We start from the raw sequence: 19953 nt of genomic DNA, 5'->3' as shown, positions 1-19953 counted from the left end.
TGGTCCACACACACAAAAAGTTTGAAAACCCCTGATCTACATTATAGATCAAAGTAGAGGAAATCACCTTTTGAAAGTAATCTCAAAGCGCTTCAAATAACGATTGTATCAATTACATCGTTACACCAGTAGGTGGCGACAAGTGACTGTTAGAAAATGTATTTGTCATTCAATCATTTGTTAAAGAGAATCGTTCAAAAATGCTGAATAAGTGTTTACGAGTGAGTCATTGAATCATTCATTCAAACCGATTTTTTTAAATAATTAATTTAGATTAAATATATTGAAAAGACTGCAGCAATTAACATTTTGTCAGAGCCTTTAGTAAATTACATGTTATTTTGGTATTTAGTTATCTGTTCAAATTCATGAGAGAATCGTGATCTCTGTTTGAAACAATAACAAAAAATTTGTGATTCTCAATTTATCCAAAGTCGTGCAGCTCTTCTGAGAACGTTTGATGATCGATTTAGTCGCAGCAAACAGCGCAAATGACTCGTGAGCGACCACAGACTGGCTGTGTATAACACTTTATTTTGAGCAGAATATCTTAATGAATAGAGATTGTTAAACTCCAACATACATCAATAAACACATGGCAGAAAAATTTATCATTTTAAGAGAAAAGGCTTTGATTAGGGGATTTAAACTCTTGATATCTGGCAACCCCAAGCATGAACGCTGGTGGAGGCTTTAAAAAAACGTCTATAATATTTGTTCTGCTCTTCTTTGTTGAAGAAAATATAGAGAGATTTTGGTAAAGTATTTATTTTTTATTCAACAATATTGCATGTTGATAAAGTTAGTCCAGTGATGTGGTTGTTGTCTCATCGTTTTGTTTTAATCATGGTCAAAAGGTAATTAACGAACATTTTTCGTCATCGTTTTTTCATTAATGAAATTAACACTAAGGAAATGTGTTGTTTTGCCACTAAAAAGACTTTTAACACAAAAGTTTCTAATTTTTCAGCCCTGAAGTGGTACTTCTCAAGAATCTCATCTCATGTAATGGTTCTATGATTACATTTGCAGGCACTAATGTTTCCCCAAACACTATGGCATGCATTGCCTCATTCATTACGAGGAGCTGCGGTTCTGCTTGGAGGATATTGGTCAAATTAACCGAAGAATTATCTAAAGGATAGTGGGACGTCTGGGATTAGATCCACTTTGCAAATCAACACTTGCTGCGAGACCTTGCAGGCGAGACATGCAGTCTCGCTTTTGGTACTACCATAACGCACCTCTAGACCAAACAAACACAGTCTGACTAAAAAGACACTGGTCCGTGCGATATAAAAGAAATCAAGAGATACGGTTTGCAGAAACCAAGGCTAAATCATCAGGCTATCATAACATGAGTCAAAAATGTCCAAGAGTAGAGCAGGATGGATATGAAGCAAGACAACAGATTCCAGTAAACTCCAAATGAGCCATACACTTTATTGCAGTCACACCTGAATTTCTTCAGTTTCGAAAGCATTCATGTGAAAACATGCCTGTGGAGGTTTCCATGTCAGTTTTGTCAGAGCATCTAATATCCCTAATGCACATTTGCAGAGGTTTAGGCAAAAATGCCTTCGGCAAAGTGAGCAAATAACACAGCGATCGCAGATATGAATATGTCAACATGAGGATGTGCTGCACGGTGATGAATTGGTTCCGTTGCACTGAACAGTAAGACTTCGGTGAATTAAAAGAGAGTAGGAAATAATGAAAGAGAGGAAAAAGTTGAGCTGTTCTCACAAGTCTCAGCGGCAGAGAGCCTAGGGCTGGGAAAACCACATCCAGCAGGGCCTGCATCCGAGATGCATATCACTGAAGTGCAAGTTCAGCAAGTTTACGGAGATAGGATGCATTTGATTCAAGAAGATTTTCTAAGTCTTGATGTTTACCAAGATAAATGACACTTAATTATGATTGAGATGCAAAATCCATCTATTTATTTATTAGCATAGACATTTTTACCATTGTTAGTTGGAAATGCATCGATTATAAAGGAATTTTCCAAGTTAAATACAAGTCAACATTACACATTTGTGGAATGCTATCAATTACCGCAGAAAATTATTTTGACCACTTTTGACACAGTTTTAACATTATGGGCCCTATCTTGCACCCAGCGCAATTTACTTTGTACACGCATGATACGCATGTATCATTCCTATTTTGCACCCGCGCACAGCGGACTTTTCCCTCCACAGACGCACTTCGGTAAACTAGGAAATGAACTTGCGCTCCCGGGGCGGTTCAGCGCAAAGAGGAGGCGTGTTCCAGCGCAAATGTTCCCTGGTGCTATTTTGCAGGTTTAGAAAACAATTCCGCCACTGACAAGGAAAAACCTAGTCTAAAGTCAGTGGCGCGCTGCGCATGTTATTCATATGCTATTTTAAGGGCGCATGCTTGGCCATAATCAATGTAGCGTGTGCACAACGAGCATACACTTTGATTCTCTCATCTACACACAGAAGCAGCAGTTCTCATTTTTAGAAAACCAATCATTATTACAAGGAAAAATATTACCACAAGAGGGAAATCATTGTTGTGTCCATGAAGATGTGAAAAAATAGGCATAAATCTAGCTTACACAATTACCCAAATTATTATACGCCTGTTTAACCAAAGTTAATTTGGGTGGGTTTCTCCCATTCCCAATGTCACTTCTCTGTGTTTTACGGCCCTGACGAGAACGTCGGTCTCCTCGGCTGTGAACCGCTCCTGGCGCTCGCCTGGCAAATCCGCCGTTATAATAGCAATCCGCCATGGAACAAGCGCGTCTGCTCTTAAAGGGAATGTGAGATGTTGCTCTGATTGGTTTATTTCACGTTACGCCCAAACCACACCTATGAATAATGAAGCTACTTCAGACCAACCCATTTTAGATTTGCGTCGGGCGCAAATAATAGCAACAGCGCCCGAGATCCGCCCACAAAGTTACTTGTATTTCGCGCTTGATACTTGCGTTTCAGATCGTTAAAATGAGCCCTATGACTCCCACTATTAGTGCAATTTGTTTTTTGTTTGTTTTTACAAAGTGAATCTAAATAATTTTCTATAGTAATTAAAATGTCTGCAAATGTTATCAGTCAAGCTTAAAATGTTTGGTAACTCTTTACTTGAAACCGTTAATAAGTTATGCATAGTTACAAGTAGCTTAGCACTAAACCAAACCCTAAACCTATAGTAAAGTCAGAATATTACACTGCAATGAAAACATAAATATATCATTTTAAAGAAGAAGAAAAAAAGTACTTTAAGGGTGTGTTCACACTTGTTGTTTGGTTTTCTTGGTTCTTTTGGGCTGCGTTCACACTGCAGGGCTTAATGCTCAATTCCGATTTTTTTGCAAGGTCGTTCACATTTCCAATTAAATGCGACCTTTTGTGATCTCCTGTGTGACCGTGAAATGACCCAGAATTGACCCGCATGCGCAGAAGAGTACTCAACGGTCAACGATGTCACTTAGTCAGGACCAAAAAAGAAAATTATACATTTAGTGCTTAGTTCGCTTAGCGTTCACACTGACATTTTTAAGACTGAATCTAAAGAACAAACAAACAGCTTTTATTAAGTATATTTTGTGACGGTACTTGCAGAACATCTAAACCAATGCTGTACTGGGTTTAACTCGCTCGTTGTATGTGTATATCATGGTATTTTTACTAGCTGAGAACTCATGAAGAGTCTGATGAGAAGATCTGCAGCAAGAAGATGCGGTTCTGATGCATGAACCGAACTGTAATGGGCAACATTGTGAAAAACCAGGTTTGCTTGAGCATTCTGTCCTCTTTAGGGTCACATCTTGTAACATCACGTCCTGTTTTTGGTTAGTTTACATGTCTTTGCTCTGTGTTGTGTTCATATTTCATTCGAACCGCACCAGAGTTGGTTTAGAAGTGGACCGAGACCCATCTTTCAGAGGTCTCGGCCCACTTGTTTGATGCCACCAGGGTTCAGATGGCAGCGTTCACACTTATTCAAATGAACCGCACTAACAGAGCAATCGCACCAGGGTTCGTTTTAATCGAACCAAACCCGCCAATTGTAAACACACCCTAAAAGACTTAAAAATAGACTTAAACTCTCAAACACAGTTTGTATCGCAGTGGGATCCTGAGTTCAACTTTGGCCTGGGTTATGTCCTGACCCCATTGCCTCTCTCTTCCTCCACTTTCCTGTCAGTTTTCCACTAACAAAGGCAAAATGCCAATAAATAAAATAAAGCAAAGTTTCTGTGTCCGAAGGTGTTTGCATTCTGCCTCGGTGGCCATTCACCTGAGAGCAACAATACACTAAACAAAGCAGGTAAACAAAGAGATCCATTACAATTCACTTCGTACACGTCTACTATATTTTCACACCATGTCCTATACTGTGTTCTCACAATAGAAGTGTGTAGAGGGAGTGTCAGTGATAGCTATATCACCTATCCCAGGGCATCTGCGGCCTGTTCGGATCAAGTGTTATTTTGAAACCTGATCATCCATGAAGACACGAGGTTATTGAGAGCTGAATGTTTCACTTTGGCTGAGGGAGATTTCCTTACAAGCTCTGCCTCAAATGAAATTTTTTATGAACATAAGTTATAAATTATGGTTTGAAAGACCGGTCAGATGTGGTCAGGTTTGGGAAGAGGTGAATCAAAATGGTTGCCTTTGCTTAAAAAAGAAAAAGCAAAAACATCTTTCTTGACATCTTTGTTTAGTCAGCAATTCACTGACTATACAGACAGTACAGCTGACATGCTGAGATTTCAATTGGCTTTTTTGAAAAACATTTTAGGCTAAAAGACTGTTCCAGACTTCAAAATGGGCCACTGTCAACCACGAATATGTTACAGGCTCAATAAACAGCGTTTTTTTTTTTCTTTCTGCGCGTTCTTGCATTAGTGTGCATTTCAGAGTATGTGTGTCAGGAGCTGCTGGCCTGAAACTGTCATCCTGTTTCTCAATGTTTTCCTTTACCGTTTTCTTTTCTTTTTCCCTTTAAGGTTTGCTAAATATACACCTCATGGAATAATAAATGGAAACAGCACTTTTCAATTCAAAGGGTCTGAGAACAAGCACCTGAACGTCTAAGAATAATCCTAAAAAACAACAGCAACTGTTCTGCATCCTCCCAGATTGTCAGTCTAATACACATACACGAGTCACTAGATATCAGAAGAACCGAAGGGTTCATAAGCAGTGTTATATTGCTATAGGACAACTGGCACTGTTTGATCAAATAGTCAAATATTTGAGTAAATGTTTTACGCTTTACACAGTACAGGCTCTGTTTGCTGTGTTATTGCTTCTGTCAAAATCCTGGACAATGTGTTCCCTCCAATATCACACCTCAGTGATTTCCAATAGTGAATGAAATATAACCGCCAATGAGTGCCAGTGTGACGCACCACACAGTCAATGTTGTGATGCTGTCATTTTGACCAGCTCGATTAATTAAATCAAACATACATTTAAAATACAGTGGCATGAATACACCTATTATAAGCATTGTTTTATTTTTGATCATTTTGATATCAATTTCGATATTTCATTTTGATCATTTTGGGGGCATAAATACAAATGTCCTTATATAAAAAAAATAAATAATAATAATAATAATAATAAAAAAAAAAAATATATATATATATATATATATATATATAATAAAATATATAAATAATAAAATAATATAAAATAAATAAACTCTTTATAATGGTGTTTTTGAAATTGAAAACCTTAAGTAGCCTAATATTTGTTTTCTTAATTTTGTTAAAATATTATTAATATTTCAAAAATGCGTCTCTTAAAAAAAGTTGTCTCTTAAAATATCAGACAAGTTTACCTTTTTAGGATAGTTAAATGTTGTGGGGGTCATTAATTAAAAAAGAATTAATCGTTTGTTTGGTAATAAATCCAGGTGAAACTCGAAAAATTTGAATATCGTGCAAAAGTTCGTGTATTTCAGTAATTCAAATTAAAAGGTGAAACTAATATATTTAGTATATATAACTATACACATATGCATGATTATACTTTTCAGAGGGCCGACATTTTTGTATTTAAAATCCTTTTTCTTATTGATTTCAGGTATTTTCTGAGATTTTGAATTTGGGGGTTTCATAAGCTGCAAGCCATAATCATAAAAATTTTAACTTTTGCACGATATTCAAATTTTTCGAGTTTCACCTGTGTGTGTGTGTGTGTGTGTGTGTATATATATATCACACACACACATACATACATACAGTACATACATACATACATACATATATATCAATCATTTCTAAGAACTTGGCACTTGGCAATTAGTTTTAAACTAGATTCTGTTCCCTTTCCCTACCTTGGAATAAATAAAAGGAATTACATAGTGGTCTTTTCTATTGGTCAATTAAATGTGATGAGGCATGATGTGGGATTTGCAGAAACGGCAGCTTCTCATGTGAAGCCACACCCTACTGAGATGTCAGGAACGACAAGGAACGTTTATTTTTTCCAGCCTGGATTCCAAGGTCTCTTTCCATCACAGTGGCTCACTCAATAATGGAAATACTATAAACTCCATGACGTGCAGGTTCAATGTTTCCAAACATAGACTTCCCGTGAGCCGGCAAACGTCACAGAATTAGCTTGAGAATTAGCATGTGTGATAACATGCAGAGACGATAAGAGTCCATGTATGTGTGGAAAGAAAGAAAGAAAGAAAGAAAGAAAGAAAGAAAGAAAGAAAGAAAGAAAGAAAGAAAGAAAGAAAGAAAGAAAGAAAGAAAGAAAGAAAGAAAGAAAGAAAGAAAGAAAGAAAGAAAGACTGTCACAGGTAATCACAGCGTTTATCTCTAAATAGATTCTGGCCATTTCAAGCTCAGTCGCTGTCATCGCAATCATCGCACAATCAAACTGTCAGAGCCGCCACACGACTGTGAACGACAAAGGAACTCAAAAACATGACACTTCTGTCACACAGCTCTTTCCTTCATAGCAGTCGTATGGAGAAACATTCAGAAACTGCTTGAAGAAAACCCTCATTGTTCTCTGCCAAAGAGAGAGAGTCACTCCAGCAAAATGAGGCACTGACTTCTTCGCCAGTTTTAGGAAACTGCTCAACAGTTTATCAAAGCAGGAGGTCTGCTTTTTTCCCGACAAACTCGTTTGACTTTCTCCGCAGCTCTTGAAACTCCAACCGCTTCAGCAGATGTGATTCTGGGAAAAGCCAATCACCGGGGAGAGGCATCGAGACCCAGAAACAACCCGCCATCACATGCCGAAGGCCCCTTAGTAACGGACAGTTTTTTACAATCGCCCTCCCGGGAGCTCAATATGGAGCCGTGAGTGGGCTCTGGTAACTCTTGAAAGAGCGTTCAGGACGGATGATGAAAACTTTGCAGAGGTGGAGGAGGAAGTATGCAGATATTAAAGACAGGAAATTGACGCTGGGCATTAGGTTTTGCTGAGAGAAATCACAGCCGGCCGTCTGCAAAACCGATCACTGGGTCATGCAAAGCATGTGCAAACAGTGTGGGAGCTTGGTGACAGATGAGGACAATCAGGATGGTGACGAGATTGTGAGGTTTCAAGGCATTTTGCAACTCATTTTATAGTCTAAACAATAATGCGGAAATAGAATAAACATTATTGAGACAAAAAGTCATGGTGTCAGGCACGTGAAGCGAGTGGCCTATCAGTAGGTGGAGGCTTGTGTCAATGGATTTGCAAAAATAAGCATTTGTAGCCAGCAAGCAAAGCTCTTGCAAATGAATCGAGAAATCAGATTGTCTCTGAGATTTCCATTTGACACTATATTTATGTAGAGATGTATAATCATTTAAAAAGTTAAAATGATCCTATGGAATCTGTTTTTTGGTGATTTAAAAACCTTAAAGGGATAGTTCCCCCGAAACTGAAAATTGTCATCATTACTCACTTGACTTCCGTCAATCTTCAGAACATATTTTTTAATGAAATCTGAGAGATTCCTGTCCCTCCATTGACATGCTATCACTCTGACACTTCAAAAAGTTCGTAAAGAGATCGTAAAACTAATCCATATGAAAAAGTGCTGTTGTCTAGCCGTCTGAGTTTGTTAGACAACGGGACTAATTGTTGCTGAGTGCTCATGATGATGAAAACTGTAAAATGAAAAGTTTCGAAGTTTAAACGTTTTCTCTTGTTCTGTTCTCAAAATTATGGAAAGCACTTTGAATTCGCCAAAACTCCAGTTAACTCAACCTTTGGTGTCGCTAGCGCCACGCTGTACCTGTTGAACTACAGAAAGTCTGCAGGCTCAAAGCATTCCTTTGCAATGATTTTTTATTTGCTGAGAAATTGTTAGAGTCAGAGACAGAGAGAAAGAGCTGTTAAAGTCGCATGAGACCAACAATCCAGTGCCAAGCACTGTTCCCATGATGTCAATTAACGGGACCAAGATGTTCCAGCATGACAACGCGATGAAATGATGCCTGACGGGCGGGTTTAACGCAACGGTCCTCCATCTTGGAACGTCCTGAGGCGGGGGAGGAGGGTAATGGGAAAGAAGAGCAGTATCACATCTCAAATTCATCTCACAATTAGGGGAAAATACAGGGTTGATGTATTTCCCAAGATCACTGGCTAAACAATTCATGATCCCAACGGAGAACACTGATGCTCTCCAGCCATTAGTGGAAGAACTGAAAATGATGGCTTTTCAAGAAGGATATGTGACTGCGATAGAGGACAATCGGATTATCATGCATTTTTTATTGGCTACATGACAAATCAAAAAGACCATTTATCATAATAAGCTGAATTGGCAGACCTGAGGAACATGGAGTTACGTGCAATCTGTGTTCTGAACATCAGGCGAGTCTATAATTATGCAAATGGTCTTTCTTTGTTAGATTTTATAAGATCTCAGCATTGGCAAGGATATCAGGGTGTTTTCCAGAGAAATCCGAATGGTTTGATGCCTGGGGCTGAGGCAAAACTGCCACAAGAGCGCAAAACAAATCCAGGTTTGACCTTCATCATTAACAGTTCAAGGAGAAAAATCTGCATTTTCAGTAAATGAGAGAGACCTGAGATGAACAAATGGAGAGTTAAACCTGAATAAACATAAAATAATTGATGAAATGAAATCATCCCTCGTCATTCAAAACAGACTTCCTTCAGGTTTTTTCCTGCATTGAAAATATTTTGGCAACCAACAAAATGAATCTTTGTCCTGCCTTCTCCACACTAATTGGGGATATTTAATTTGATTTTATCAATCAATAAATTCCACTAGAAACAAACCTTGTTGTATTATTTTAATTTAATACTGTGAAGCTGCTTTGATACAATCTGTATTGTGAAAAGTGCTATACAAATATACTTGACTTGACTTGACTAACACGTTTTGGTTTGAAAATGCATCTTTATCTCTCCGTTTTGAACTTTCATCCACATTGTTTTTGTCCACGAAGACAGAGCTCTCCCACGTGGATGCATTTACAAACGACGCTTCCGCGTTGCAGTGTTGACTGCGAAAACTGAGGTATTTGAAAACGACGACGTATATCGTACACTCACTGTAAAAATTAAACCGTGATTTTTACGGTAAAAAACCGGCAGCTGTGGTTGGCAGAACTTTACCGTCAAAAATACGGTAGCAACGTTATTGGTTTTACAGACTTAACTTAAAATTTACAGTAATAAACCGTATTTTATTATCTGATATAATGTGAATTTACCATCCTATTGAACTATTAATATCTGTTTTGTACCATTGTAATACACTGATAACCACCAATCACAGCAGTGATGAGAGTCACATGATCTATCAAAGCTCATCACAAGCAGCTCTTCCACAAGAAAGTTAATACTAATTTATAAAAGCTGCACGTGTCACACAGGGAATTGTGGGAATGCCAATTTACGGTTTTTCACTGTAAATTATACAATGAGTTGTTCTTTTTCACTTTCAAAAACTGTAAATTTAACGGTATTTTACAGCAAAATTACATTAAATGTACCGTTAGATCTATCACAGTTATTTACCGTATATAGTACGGAAACTTTCTGTTAACCAATTAACAGTTTTTCACTATAGCATTTTTACAGTCTTTTACCGTTAAAATTACGATCATTTTTTACAGTGCTGATATACGGTTATACCGGCATTGTAGTGCCTGCTATATACTTTCATAGTGTTGCTAAAGAGAAATGCTCCAATGTACAGTCTTCATATTACATTCCTGCAAAGATGACTGAAAATTTACACACAATTGCTGTCCTACTGGCAAAACATGATGACAATTGTGTTTTAGACCATGTGATTTTAAGTGCAACCATGGACATATCAGTGAGTGGTGGGATATTTTGCTAAAGTGATTGTGCCAGAAGAATAATGGTTAACACTTTACAATAAGTTTCATTTGTTAACATTAGTTAATGTATAAACATGAACTAACTAACCATGAGCAATACATTTGATACTGTCTTTGTTAATGTCTAGCCCAGAAATAGACGTAGAGGCTACATTTGTAGAAGTAAGGCCTATAACTAAATGTCTGGTCTGAATAGAGCACTTGAATATGAGTATAACTATATGATTTTAAACAATGCAATAGACAAAAGGCATAAATGTATCAATACAAGAATAATGTTTGAAAGGATTAATCATAGAAATAACCTTAAAGAATAATCATATGCATTTTTTTTTTCTTATACACCACGTTTAACAAAATTTAATTTTTAATATGAATGAGTATGAATGAATAATTTTTACGTTTTAGTTGCATTTGTTTGGTTCTTTGTTCATCCTCAAACAATTGTTTTATTTTTATTATTAAGAGGTTTTCACAAGAGTTAACTGTAAACTGCAAACATTAAACTTTGCTGAAATTAAATGTCTTTAGCTGGAAGTGTTCTGTTAACTCTGCTAAACTACAATTACTAAAGCCAAAACTAAATATATAAAAACTAAATAGAAATGTATTCACGAAATAAAAACTAAACTAAAACTAACAAAACCATTAATGAAACTAACTAAAACTAAACTGAAATTTATAGGGAATTTGAAAATGATGTTAAAATAAAAACTCATTTAAAAATGCAAACCTATTTGGACTTATTTTCTGATATTTTTATGCCACTTTTGCATCTTGTTTGAATTTCGAAAACTCCTCATTCATTATGAGTGAATGGAAAGAATGACCTCCTGTTGACGTCTACAAAAGAAAGAAAGTCATACAGGTTTGGAATGGCATGAGGATGAGTAGATGATGATGATGATAGACGTTTCATCTTTGAGTGAACTATCCCGGACACTCTTGACGATCACGCTCTTATTCACTGACACTCTGGAAAGTTCCTGAGCACGCCTTACACAACATGCCAGCGACTGCATAAGGAAGGGTACAGCACACGAGGACTGTTTTGTTTAGCTGTTTTGAAATATTTAGGAAATCTGTCTTTTGGCTCACAAACACAAGCAAGTTGCAAATGATTAGATGAGGCCTGACTCAACAAGCTGACTCTTCGATGAAGACACACAATCGGACCGTCTAGTACATGTAATCCGACACATTAAAGGTGTCAATCAAAAGATGCATTTATCCTGCAGACTTTTTAAATTCTTAATGTTTTTACAAGGAACTGAAAAAAGGACAGATCACACGAAAAAGAAAATGCAAATTAAGACTTTTATATAGCACTTTATTCAAGCACTTTATTCAAAGCACCTTCATATTTTTTCACATTTTCAAAGCTTCACAGCTTCATATTATATTAATAAACAGGAAAATGTTGTTAAAGTTGTTCAAGATAAAGCAGCGGAAGACAATTGTGTCATTATTCTGCTTAAGTGTTCAGTGTCGTTTCAATACAGTTCAATAACTGTCAATGTTGCAAAGTTCTTCAATTATGAAATTAGTTAATTTCAGCTATAATAGTGTCATCATCATTCAGCTGAAGTCTGTTCAGAGTTGATTCAAATCGATTCAATAACAGTGCTGTGTTATGTTCAGACTTTAGGGATCAGATTTTTTCTCGAATCAGATCTTTTCAGGCAGACTGTCCACGCTATAATTTGCAAGTGATCAAATAAGATTTACGTGTCCAGATATAACCAATCTATCCGCATGGGTTGCTTTGGTAATGGCGTAGACATTCACACTTACGTGGCGAGGCTTTCGAAAAGACTACAGGAAAAATGGAGATGCATCATCTCGCTCCTCAAATCCTGTTGAGTCGTGGTGCAAAACTAAGACTAAAGGCTCGGCACTGAGTCCGAAATTCGCATCCGAAATTTTCGCACGTTAAAAAAATCAATACGACCTCGCGTTATGTCAATCACGCTTGCACACTGTGTCCGAAACTTTTGTCCGTCATAAAAAAAATCCGGATCAAGTTCAATTTTCTGCGTTTTTCGCATCCGTAGCAAAGCATTTTGAATGGTGTTTTGACAATGCAGAGCCACCGAATCACGAATACGAAAAAACGCGTACGAAAATTTCGGACTCAGTGTGCAAGGGCCTTAAGACTGAAGACCGAAATCTTTGGACATACTGTTTGAATACCGTATATGAATACTTTTGGCATTTCCTCACCAGTTTTGATGATATCATTGTGTGTATGTTAAGAGTGATGCAAAAACTATTTAAAATCAGATTTGAGCAGCCAGAGCATTCAGACTCAGACGCATCTGTAAAAATTGCATTGGAATCACATTTCAAACCACCTGAACAAACAAAAAATTGTTTTCATGTGTTTTTTTTTTTCTTGTTTTTTTTTGTTTGTTGTCCAGACCTTCAAAAACCCATCTGGATCTGGATTTTTGCTGGCAGTCTGAACATAGCCTAAGCAATTTTGAAGAATGTTTCAATTGTTTTTGTCCGAACAATGAAAATCATTGGGGTCCAATGTTGTTTTGGACCCCATTGACTTTCACTGTATGGAATAATAATATCTTGATTTTGTGTTCCACAGAAGAAATAAAATCATGCAGGTTTGGAACAACATAAGGGTGAATATGGTTTTCTGCAGCAGTTCTGCAGAATTAAAATGCTTTAAGAAATTATATTATGGTGGAAAAAGAGGGTGAAATACTAATGTAACTTGTACCTTTGGTCTGTTAAACAGAGAAGGCTCACAAGAGATTTTATCTTAACTTCGTGAGAAGAGCAGCATTTTACTAAAAAGCATAAGACTTTGACTTTTCCAGACATACTGTACAGTATAAACATGCAGACAAACCTCATTCCTACACCTTTACTACTAAACCAGTCAAAGCCCCAGACCCAGCAAACACAACTAAAGCTCATCTCACACGTATTTGTATGCTTTAACTCTGAGTCACCTCTGAGCCGTCCGGATGAGAGTTTCAAGTGTCTAAAGAAGACCTGTGAGAACAACTCTCTCAAGATGGACTAGATTAAATCTCAGTGCCTGTAGACAAAACCAATTAAAACATACAATGAGGGCAAGTTATTAGGGACTTTCTCATTTTGGAATAAATTGGGTCCAATGAAACTGGAATAAAACCCAAGAAACTTGAGTTTAAAGAATAGGAGCTTATCCACTTTGATGTGACAAGCTTTACTTTGTAGCCCATCCCTTTTTCAGAAGAAATTAGGAGTTCTGTCTGTACTATTGGGGATGTATGCTTTGAAGCTACTTTTATTTAGGTGGCAAAGTACAATAAAAAAAAATCCAGCAATTGTACCCACATATGGCTCTACTGCACTGCACTGCATTGAGGTGACCACCTGAGAGACATTGTTCTAGGTCACAATGAGGCTGGAGGGCATCCAGAGGTCAATGCCAAACTAAATGAAAGAGACACTTGAAAGTCTATGTTGCATGTGGCTGGACTGATGACCAAATGTGGGACATTTTACTGAAAATTCTAATAGCTCTACACGGTGCACCTTGGGATCAGGGCCAGTGAACGCATTTTTATCTGGTATTCAGATGGATAGTCTATGAAGACTAAACAGCTGTTTCGCTCTTAAATATAACAGATAGCTGCAGCATTTCTCTGACCTTGAGCGAGGCACAACAGGGAGCCCAAAGACATTATGGGACGTCACGACTGTCCTCATTGACACTATAATACCCGTCCTCTAAACCAATATGGGGTATGGAAAACTGGCAATCAGTGCATTTCACAATGATAATGAGTGACCACGTAAACTTGTTCAATAGACTCCCACTATGTAGTAGAAAGCAAAAGGTGCCCAATTCAAAGGTAACGTCACTGATGACTGTCAAAACAGAACTTATATTAAAAGGAAGGAGATTCCTCTCTTGGCACCGTGACTGTAAACCTGAATGAGTCCTAATGAGGAAGCAGACTGTAATAAAGTGATTTGAGTCCCATCTGTCAGTACTGGCAGAGCCATGTGTTTACACACAGGACACCCCTGAGACCGTCTAAATAATATGCAGAGTGACATATAAACACACTTTAAACAAATCTAATAAATGTGACAAACTCTAACACTAACATCATAGATTAAATAAATGGCTTTAGTTAATTGGACTCGCATCAAAGAAAATGTGGTGGACCAGCACATTAGCACACATTTTAGATAACCTAATGAAGCTTCATGTAATATTAAGTCGAATGTAATGTTTATTATGAATGAACTTACCTGACTACATTTTGTTAAACCGACAAAAGTCATTTTCAGGGTTGGATCAGGTAGAAATCCTTCAGGTAACAACTACTCACATTCAATTTAAAAAAAGAAAAAGTCAACACACTAAAATTAAAAACTAAATTCAAAATTCATAACCTGCTGCTGTTCACTGGAGTTTTTCAACCACTTTGAATTTAATTTAAAAAAATCTAATTGAAACTTAAATGATGGAAAAAGAAATAATGTAGTAAATGCTGAGATCAACATGAACTAATATAAATAAATTAGTCATGTTAACTAATGTAGTTAACTAATGTTAACAAACGAAACCTTATTGTAAAGCGTCACCGTATGTCATAATATAATAACCGTCACCTTATGTAGGTTATGTTAAGTTTTTTCATAAAAGTAATATTTTGACTTGAATAAAACCTGTCAATTTGCCACATGAAGCACATTTTAGATTATTATTACAGCTGTTTAATCTATAGTGAAGAAGTAGGCTAGTTCAAGGCAATATCCTCTTCTCTTCGCCTCAACTATAAATCACGCCAGTTCACTAACGTAAAGAAATCACAACCTTATTAAAAGTATGGGGTGGGGTTATAGAGCCTTAAAATTTGGGCTGATCCCTGTGTGAACTATAGACTCAACCTCAGGTTGCTCCAGAAGGAGTATTACTATCTGTAAATGTCACGTTCAATAAAAACGTAATTTAAAAGACTAATTGAGTCCAAGAGTAGCAGTAAGTTCTCTGTGGGACAGTGAACACAAACTTCCACTGTTCCCACGCTGACTGACTGAGGTTCCTCTAAGCGCACGCACATCTCTGAAGGTATGTGCGACGATCCCATCTAGATCTACCGGAGAGCATTCAAAGATGAAGGTTTAATCTTACACAACAAGCCGTTTCATAATACTGAATGTCTCCTACCTTTCTTTTCCGGCGTCGCACAGAGGCTCCCTGAGAGCAGAAAGGTAAAAATCAATCCGAGCTCAGTTGGTCCTGCCATTTCTTATGTTTCAAACCTCTCAGACTTCACTCCATAGTTTGAAGAGCTCTTCTTTCAGAGGTTTCTAAATGTCCAGAGATCTTGCCTTCTCGTCTTCTTGAGAAAACTCGCTCGACTTGGCTGTAAACTTTGACAGCTCCTCCTCCGCGCTCGCGAGCCTCGGCAGTGATAGAGTCGCGCGCTGCAGGACAGAGCCGCGCTCGCGCCCGTGACGTCAGCAGCGGGGAGGATCGTGCGCGTGCAGTTCAGACGGTGTGCTTCAGGTAGAGAGGCTACAGTAGGCTACTTATTGATCTGGGAGTTTGTGACATCACAGCATTCATATTCCGCATAAAAAATATTTAACCCGTTGTTAATTAATCAGGAGGTCACAAATGAACACGGGAACACAATCGGTTTATGTAGCCTATGTGTGTTGTATCACTAAATGCCAAGTGCTGTTGAGCTTACTGCACTGAATTACTTGTAAAAGTGCTGGGCAATGATTAATCGCGATTAATAGCATCCAAAATGTGTGTTTACATAATATTTGTGTGTGTACTGTGTATAATTATTTTGTATATAACAAAATGATAAATGCAACACTTTTGTTTTTGCCCCCATTTTTTATGAGCTGAACTCAAATATCTAAGACTTTTTCTATGTACACAAAAGGCCTATTTCTCTCAAATATTGTTCACAAATCTGTCTAAATCTGTGTTAGTGAGCACTTCTCCTTTGCCGAGATAATCCATCCACCTCACAGGTGTGGCATATCAAGATGCAGATTAGACAGCATGATTATTGCACAGGTGTGCCTTAGGCTGGCCACAATAAAAGGCCACTCTAAAATGTGCAGTTTTATCACATAGCACATTGCCACAGATGTCGCAAGTTTTGAGGAAGTGTCCAATTGGCATGCTGACTGCAGGAATGTCCACCAGAGCTGTTGCCTGTGAATTGAATGTTCATTTCTCTACTATAAGCCGTCTCCAAAGGCGTTTCAGAGAATTTGGCAGTACATCCAACCGGCCTCACAACCGCAGACCACGTGTAACCACACCAGCCCCGGACCTCCACATGCATGTAATCAGCATCTTGATATGAGCTGGATGGATTATCTCGGCAAAGGAGAAGTGCTCACTAACACAGATTTAGACAGATGTGTGAACAATATTTGAGAGAAAAAGGCATTTTGTGTACATAGAAAAAGTCTTAGATCTTTGAGTTCAGCTCATGAAAAATGGGGGCAAAAACATTATAATTTTATAAAATGTATAATTTTGTTCAGTGTATAAATCTGTATATTTGCTAAATATTTGCATGTATATGGTAGCTATATATATTTATACATAATTTAAATAATATAAATATTTTATATAGGCTATTAATAACACTTTTTAAAAATATATACATGCATGTGTGTGTATTTGTATATACAAAATAATTATACACAGTACACAATATTACTGTGTTAAAAACAGTACACACACATATATTATGTAAACACAAACTTTTTTATTTTGGATGTGAATAATCGCGATTAATCGTTGCCCAGCACTAAAAATTATATAAATTTACTGTGGTAATCAGATTTACTTGTATATTAAATAATATATAAATATATAATTATAGTTTAGTTTACAAATATGGTTTAGTTAAAGGGATAGTGCACCCAAAAATGAAAAGGATCCCATAATTTACTCACCCTCAAGCCATACTATGTGTGTATGACTTTCTTCTTTCTTTCTTTCCTTGGACCTGCTGTAGTTTAAGCTACCACCTGGTATTACAACTTTTGCAATGTCTAGTCACCTCAGGATGGTATACTGATCATGTATGATATTGATTTCACCCCTGTTTATTGATTACCACATTTTGAAGCACTCTCAGCCCCAGTAAAAAGACTCCACTATGTGTCCCAGTTTCGAAAGGATTTCAACAAATTCCCAGATTTGCCAAGATACTGTAATCAAGTCTGATTTGCCAAGTTTGTAATCAAAAGTTAGGGATTTAAAAGGAACTCCAGCATTTCTTGTCCAGGACCAAATGATCTGAGCTGTTCTATCCATATTAATTGTATTGCTCTATAGTCTTAACACTTTCTAATTTATTTCTATTCTAAAGGAATATTGTAGACACATCAGAGTTGATTTGTAAATTTACAAAAAATAATAATAACTAAGAATTTTCCTGATCGATGAAAAAGTATCATATGTTTCTTTGTAAATAAGCACACTTTTACAACATTCATTCAAGACTATTTACACAAAAGGATGACAGAAAACAGGAATTTGAAAGTAATGATAAACAGGTTGTAGCAGAGATGGTGTATAATCTTCTAATTGTCCTTTGACATGATTCCTCAGGCCTCTTTATCTTTCCAGAAACCTCCCTTTTCTGTTCTGAATCGTCTATTGAATCCTTTGAGAAATGAGCGTATAGACATGGCTGCATTCATTTGGGTTGCCACAGTATCCAGACAGTGGTCGGAGATGGAAAGCATCCAGGAAGTTTGTGTTGCCAAAGGTCACCAAAGATCAACTGACCACAAAGAATCTTGTGTTTCCCACTCAAACTGCAGTCTTTCTTGAGTAAACTGACCTTTTACATCTATTTATTTAATTATGACTAAAGTTATTTTAAAAATTCCACCCGCTTAGTTTTAAAGTCTTCTCATTTGTAAAATTTAATTAAATATTAATCCAATTAAACAGATTTAATTGTACACATTGGGGGCCTGTTCACTTCATTCGTTTTTACTGATCGGATATCTATCTGATTTGTTCAAACGGTTCCATTTACACTTTGCCATACAAATGTGTCTCCGCAAAACGGATATAAATCCGATCTTCAATTCCCGCGCTATATGCAAATTTAAAGTCCACGTCAACGAAAGCAGCAGATATGCACTGTAATTTATTACTCATCAGCTAATTTCAAGATCAAAGACCGCAAAAGGAGAGGATTACAATTAACATATGTGGTTTCAACAACCAGATGCATTTACAATACATCTGGATGTTGAAACCACATATGTAAATTTTACTCCTCCCAAAATGTAAAAAAATAAACGTGTAAAAGCGTGTTATAGGCTATAGTCTCAGCCTCAGACATGAGTCACGTTCACGGACCGTTTGATGCATATGACACACTTAACTGGAAACACTTCAGGATTTTTTAAGTCGTCATCTGGTTGGTTGAATTATACAGGATGTCCGGGAGACGTGTGTGTCGCGTTCTTTAACGGTCCGCCTGGAAACAAATGGCGTGACGCCAAACCCCCTCATGGAAGAAGAAAGCCGTCATGTTTACAACTGTGACAATGAGCGCTTTCCAGGATTAACCAAACACTGGATTTTCAAGTTCACGGTACCATTGTTGCAGTAAACTTGCACAACGTTCTTGAATTCTTGCTGAGTCTTCAGCAAGCCAACGCGCAAACTGCCGCAAATGAAACTGAAAGTCACAGCCGCTCAAAACTCAATCATCTTCATTAAAATTAGTTAGACTAAATGATCTTACTGGTGCTGATGCCGCTCTCTCTCCTATTGCGGTTTTTGATCTTGAAATTAGCTGATGATAAGCTTTTGTTGACGTGGACGTAGTAAATTTGCATATAGTGTGGGAATTGAAGTTTGAAGTTATATCCGTTTTGGAAACGTTTTAACAAAACAGATATCCGATCAGTATAAACGAATGAAGTTAAAACAACAAGTGGAAAGAAAAAAAACTGCAAGCTCTTGCGTTATTTCAACGCTATCTCACGGCCAGTTCATACATATTTTACGAGTTGGCTAATTCGTACGACCTCACTTGTACGAATTCGTACGATTCGTCTAAACCCCAGTGACGGGTAGGTTTAGGGGCGGGGTCAGGGGCAAGTCATTTGTATGAATTCATACGAATTGGGCAACTCGTAAAATACGTACGATTGAGCAAAAAAAAATTTGCTCAATCTTATATATTTTACATATCTCGTAAAATGCGTACGAATTGCTGTGAGATCGGGTTGGTTATTTAAAAGCTAAACTTCTCTTTTAGAACACCATGTCGTGTGAGACTAAACAAAATCTACAAAAGATGCGAGCGCAACGGTCAAACACGTCCATCTAGCACGTATTTACCTATAAAAACATTGAAAAAGTAGTGCAGTAGAGTGACAAAAAAAACCCGACCTTTAACGCATTGTAATTCAGCTGTATGAAGTATGAATCTTATTTTAAATAGAGCATAAAACATCAATGCATCTGAATAGATTTTATGAGCTGTGTTAATACTGAATTTGGTTTGTTCTGTTCACGTCACATATTTTACATAAACAACACTACCTGAAACAACCATGGCTGACATTTATTCATAAGAGTTTCAAAGTGG

At 37.2% G+C, this 19953-nt stretch overlaps 1 protein-coding gene across 2 annotated transcripts in view; it reads right to left on the bottom strand.

Annotated features, from left to right (window-relative positions):
* egfra (epidermal growth factor receptor a (erythroblastic leukemia viral (v-erb-b) oncogene homolog, avian)) overlaps window positions 1-15764 on the bottom strand; it is a 73052-nt gene extending 57288 nt beyond the window's left edge. For both annotated transcript variants that reach the window (XM_084410235.1, XM_084410236.1), the window contains exon 1: window positions 15519-15764. In XM_084410235.1, the coding sequence (XP_084266361.1) occupies window positions 15519-15597 (79 nt within the window). In that variant the 5' untranslated portion in view covers window positions 15598-15764. The remainder of the gene's footprint in view (window positions 1-15518) is intronic.
* Between the last annotated feature and the right edge of the window lie 4189 nt (window positions 15765-19953).

The sequence above is a fragment of the Rutilus rutilus genome (genome assembly GCF_951802725.1).
Source record: "Rutilus rutilus genome assembly, chromosome: 6".
NCBI classification, from domain to species: domain Eukaryota; kingdom Metazoa; phylum Chordata; class Actinopteri; order Cypriniformes; family Leuciscidae; genus Rutilus; species Rutilus rutilus.
This window is presented reverse-complemented; position numbering and strand designations above follow the sequence as displayed.